The sequence below is a fragment of the Cynoglossus semilaevis genome, chromosome W, assembly GCF_000523025.1.
Source record: "Cynoglossus semilaevis isolate Cse_v1.0 chromosome W, Cse_v1.0, whole genome shotgun sequence".
Classification (NCBI taxonomy): Eukaryota; Metazoa; Chordata; class Actinopteri; order Pleuronectiformes; family Cynoglossidae; genus Cynoglossus; species Cynoglossus semilaevis.
Genome location: NC_024327.1, coordinates 11,584,403 through 11,589,709, shown reverse-complemented (window position 1 = coordinate 11,589,709; position 5,307 = coordinate 11,584,403). Strand labels below are relative to the sequence as shown.

General features: G+C 41.0%; 1 protein-coding gene across 1 annotated transcript in view; it reads right to left on the bottom strand.

Moving 5' to 3' along the window:
* Positions 1-5,032, bottom strand: part of LOC103397201 (serine incorporator 5-like) — a gene marked incomplete at its 5' end in the record, with an annotated part of 26,668 nt that extends 21,636 nt beyond the window's left edge. Inside the window, 4 exon segments of the mRNA XM_025052946.1 lie at positions 1,229-1,317; positions 2,714-2,892; positions 4,384-4,551; positions 5,024-5,032. Of these exon segments, the coding sequence (XP_024908714.1) occupies positions 1,229-1,317; positions 2,714-2,892; positions 4,384-4,551; positions 5,024-5,032 (445 nt within the window).
* Positions 5,033-5,307: the final 275 nt, after the last annotated feature.

Genomic DNA, 5,307 nt, shown 5'->3' with positions numbered 1-5,307 from the left:
GGGATTGAGGGGGGGGTAACCTTTCACCTAGTTCTTGAAGGGGGGGGTTGTCAAAGGGTGGGGGTATGGGGGGTCATCAATCTTTTTGACACAAAGTGTATCCTATCTCTCTCTCTCACTGGCTTGTTTGGCTGTGACAATCCCTGTGTTCACTGCTTCTGTTGAGCGGTCATTCTCGGCATTAAAGCAAATTAAAACATATGACTGGACAGACACGGCTTTCAGCACTAGCCTCCATGTCAATAGAAAGGGATTTATTGTTGGAACTGAAGCGCACAGATAAACTGTACAACCAAGTCATTGAGGTCTTCTTGAGGAAAGAAAGGAGAATGGATTTTGTGTTGAAATAAGTGTTTTGGAGGACAGCTGTTTTGGTGAGTACAAATATTGTATTTATTTTATTTTATTTATTTACTTGCGTATTTATTTGCAAATTTCCCCGTACACTTCAAACCTGGCAACACCCTAAGACAAAACTGGTTCATCCCAAAGACAGGACTCCAAGAAACAAGCTGGACAATGTGGTTTATGCCGTTCAGTGCAGTGAGGAGTGTACGGACCTGTACATTGGGGAGACTAAACAACCACTACACAGGCGCATGGCCCAACACAGGAGGGCCAACTCCTCAGGACAGGACTCAGCTGTTCACATACACCTCAAGGACAAAACACACTCCTTTGAGGACAACAATGTTCACATTTTGGCCAGGGAAGACAGATGGTTTGAGAGAGGGGTAAAAGAAGCCATTTTTGTCAACCTGGAAAAACCATCACTCAACAGAGGAGGTGGACTCAGACATAACCTCACATCACCCACATACAAAGCACTTTTAGGAACAATACCCAAAAGATTCACCTCAGTTTCACATAACAAAGAGGCAGGTGACCGGAACCTTTCTGACGAGGACCACAACGACCCATCAGACTCTTAACGGCTGTTTACACTTTCCCAGTTGACCCCAAGGCCCCATCCAACAGGGTGGAGCTGAAGTAGCTTTATTCTTTCACACCCAGAGTATATATTTGCTGTACTCCCCACCACCAGTTAGAACTGATAAGCCTCTTGGATGAGCGGTGAAACGTCTTCTTTTAGAAAATTCACGTCCAGTTGCCTAACAGAACTTTTCAACCTTGACCATGACCTGGATGACTGAGAACCTTCATAGACAAAGAGGACAATGTTAATTATAAATCTATGACGATGATAATAAATACTTCACTGTCCCACTTTTTACCTGCAGAAAAGTTTTCTCTTCTGGAAGAAAGAATCCCCCGGCACAGCAACCCACCAGCACAATGAACTTCAGTAACCAGAACCTCGCAGGCAATGACCAGGTTAGGAATCAGTAACAAAAACACAACTCAGCAACAAGTTAAGATAGAAAAATAGTAGATTTTTATAGACAACATTTCCACTTTTTTTGGTTATGGCATATTTGTGATTTTGTACAAAATCAGATTTTTGAAAGTGTCAGCATTTTTGTGACAGAAAAAGCCCAGAATTTCCCAATCATGCTCTCATTCTCACCCCCATCTTGAAAAAACCTGGTTCAGACCCCAACCTCTACAATAACCTCCGCCCAATCTCTAATCTTCCTTACATTTCCAAAATCCTCGAAAAAACTGTTGCCTCCCAACCTCTCTTTCTAAAGTCAACAGCTTCGCCCTTACCATTGACCTTTCCACAGTTTCCCCCTCCCCTCAGGTAAAGAGTCTGGGTGTCATCCTTGACAGCACACTCTCTAATCAGGCTCACATAAACTCTTTAACCCGCACAGCTTATTTCCACCTCCACAACATCAACAAACTCCGCCCCTCCCTTACCCCTCACACCGCCGCTATCCTTGTACACAGCCTTGTCACTTCCCGCCTCGATTACTGTAACTCCCTCCTCTACGGCCTCCCCCAAAAGTCCCTCCATAAAATCCAACTAGTCCAAAACGCAGCCGCCCGTGTCATCACAACGACCCCTTCCCACCATCACATCACCCCTGTCCTCCAACATCTCCACTGGCTCCCAGTTAAATACCGCATTAATTACAAACTTCTCTTGTTCACCTGCATGGCCAGCCATAATCTTGCCCCCCCCCACCTATCTGACCTCCTCCACGTCTTAACCCCCACTCGGTCCCTCAGATCCTCCTCCTCCATCCACCTCTCCGTCCCACCTGCCCGCCTCAATACTATGGGAGCCAGAGCAATCAGTCGCTCTGCTCCCTATCTCTGGAACGCCTTACCACCCGATCTCCGTAACTGTGACTCTCTCCCCACCTTCAAATCTCAACTCAAAACACCCCTGTTCCGGACTGCATACTCCCTCTAACCTCCTTCCTCCTTGCTTCTGTTCATCATTGATTTTAAACGTGTTTATATGCCCTGTTTTATAATTATCTGTTTTTATTTTATTTTTATGTACAGTGTCCTTGAGTGACCTGCAAGGCACTTATAAATAAAATGTGTTATTATTATTATTATTATTATTCTGACCTTGATACAGAAGAATAAAGAAAACAATGTTTTTCTTATGTCAAACTGCAGGATCATACAGTCAGTGTGCCTTAGTCTTTATATAACACAGCTATGGAGGACAGCATGCATTGTCTTCGAAGCATTCAAACACAGGTTGAGGATACAGGGTTGTATTGAAAGTCCCTTGTAGATGTTACAGATTGTCTTCAACTGATTAAAGACAGAGAAGAAGTAGGTTACTTACCCATTATGTATGGCTGCCCTCCAGCCGGTACTAATGTTGATTCGTAAGGTGAACAGAGCAAAGAAGAAGAAGAACCAGGCCATGCCGAAGCACATCTTGTAGACGGCAGAGTAACCAACCAGAGTTTTGCAGTTTTCTCCTCCTTTCATCTGCTCACACAACTCTCCATAGAAGGGGATCTGATTGATTGATATGCATAACACACAGAAAAGAACTTTAATACAGGTATTGTAGTGCTAATATACTGCTTTATACTCTGTTCTATACTGACAATGTTGCAAACAGAAAAAAAAGGAACATGAAGATGATAGGTAGAAAAAAGCTGTGTAGAGGTGTGATAAACATGTAGTATTTGTTTCTGTTTCAATTCTTCTGTATCAAGACAGTCTCCCTCTCAAAAAATAAAGTTCACAGTAATTAGAATGAAAATGCAATAATTTGAAATACGAAAAGTATGAACTCTATCCACTGTTTTCTAAAAACATCTTTTATAATCAGCTCAGTAACTTCACTTCTGATTCACTAAGATCTTCAAATGATCATCATCTGTAATGATGTATACCATACTTGGCTGTAAACAGGAAACCATAACCCTGCGTGTGCACTCAAATGATAAGTGAGTAACGTGCAGATCTAAGTCTTTGGAAAATATTTTTAGTGTGTGTTGCATTTAAAGATCACCAAGAGAATGTGAAGCAGCTATTAGCATTTAGATAATACACAAACATCAAGCAAGCTCTCGTCTCACACTGCGTTACATATCCCAACTTTTTTATTTTTGAACTGTTTTCACTTTTTTTGTTTTATTATTTGCAATCGATAAACTTAAGATCTAACAATGATCTTTTACCCGAAAATTTGATTTATTTTCAATTCTTCAAATACTGATTTAACGTAATATGTGTGCATATGATCTAAATCAGGGGTGCCCACACTTTTTTGGCATGAGAGATTCTATTCAAATAACCAGTCTCAAGTGATCTACCTACATTTACTCATATAAATGAGACCTTTTTGTAAATACATTATATGTTGGATATCTGATTAAATGCATGCAGCTGAATCAACAATATGATTCAATTCTTCCAGTATATGCATTACTACATTTTTTAATTGCTCATGATCTACCAGCTCGTTCTTTGTGAGGTTCTGGTACTTATTGAACACCCCTGATCGCAATGAACTGTCTTATTTAAGAGGTTGATTTTTTGGCTATGGACTCACTGCTGCATGTATGCATCAACTGAGAATGTTGCATTTTGCAAATATAACATCACTGTGTGTAACTGTTGGAAGAATTTAATTTATTATCATTGCTTCATGCTGTACTGTCGCTTTAAGAAACTGTTTGCTTCTCATATTATAATCTAGTGTGCTTAAGACTGATGGAGAAATTACCAGACACAGTCACACCCCCATTCACACCCACCTTCTTACTTCATACCCATCCATATACTCACACACGATCACATGATATGTAATCTGATACTTTTATAAACTAAAAAAATAAAAGTAGAGACGAAGGGTGTGGCTACTCGGAGTTGATGAGGAAGCTGCCAGAAGAGTAAGATGCACTCTCCCCTTGCATGTAAAAAATCAAGACATCTTTTGTGTTGTTACTTTGTCGTCACATATGTTAGAATAGACCTGACAGTAACACATATACTCACATGGTCTTTAAACACCTGCTCCACAGTGGGGGACATCATGATGACACAGATGATGGTGACTAACACGAAGTAGAAGTCATATATCACCCGGGTCCCTGTGGACTGCTTGATCTTGGGGCACAAATTACAGCAGCATGAGCAGGCTGCTGTTCCACAGCAGCAGGCCAGCTGCACACAAACAATAGCATTGTGGTATTAGCTTCAAGATTTTCCACACCATCTGAAACAGCTAAAGGGTATTAAAGGGGCATTTGCACATGTAGGGACCAGGGTTTATGAACCCTCTTTCACAGCTGCCTCTGTCAGCTGCAGGGCCAGCACTTTCTGCACAGTCAGCCAAACAATTCCAAAATGCTTTTGTCTGGAGTCAACTATTCTTTAATTGGATTATTAAACATGGATTTAGCCAAATGTCACAACATTCATATATGAAGAGAAAGATATATATTTAAACATTTTTGTAATTTAAAAATGGAAAAGCTTTTAAGCTTTTCTTTTTACATACATTTTAGCTATGACAGCCTTCAGTACTTCAACTCTTTCTGGCATTGTTATCTTTTCAGTGCTTCTTCCTTCACATTCCTGAACACTGTGTATCTCAGGTTTACATGAGAAAAAAGCGAAGCAAATACAACTTCACTTTGGATATGCAACAGCCTCACTGTCTCTGTGCTCATTCATGGTTTCTATCATCAAAGACAAATCTTTCCTAGTACTTTACAATAGCAACTCTTGGTCAGCACAGAGTTCCAGTTCCCTTCTTTGAACTATCCCTCCCACACTCCCACACCCCCCCCCCAAACACACACACACACAGGCCTACTCTGTTTCTTCTGACAGGCCTTCTCAAAAAGACAGGACCTTTGTTCTATTTAGGAAAGAAGCAGACTGGGTAATTACACAGTATCAGATCTGTCTGTAGCC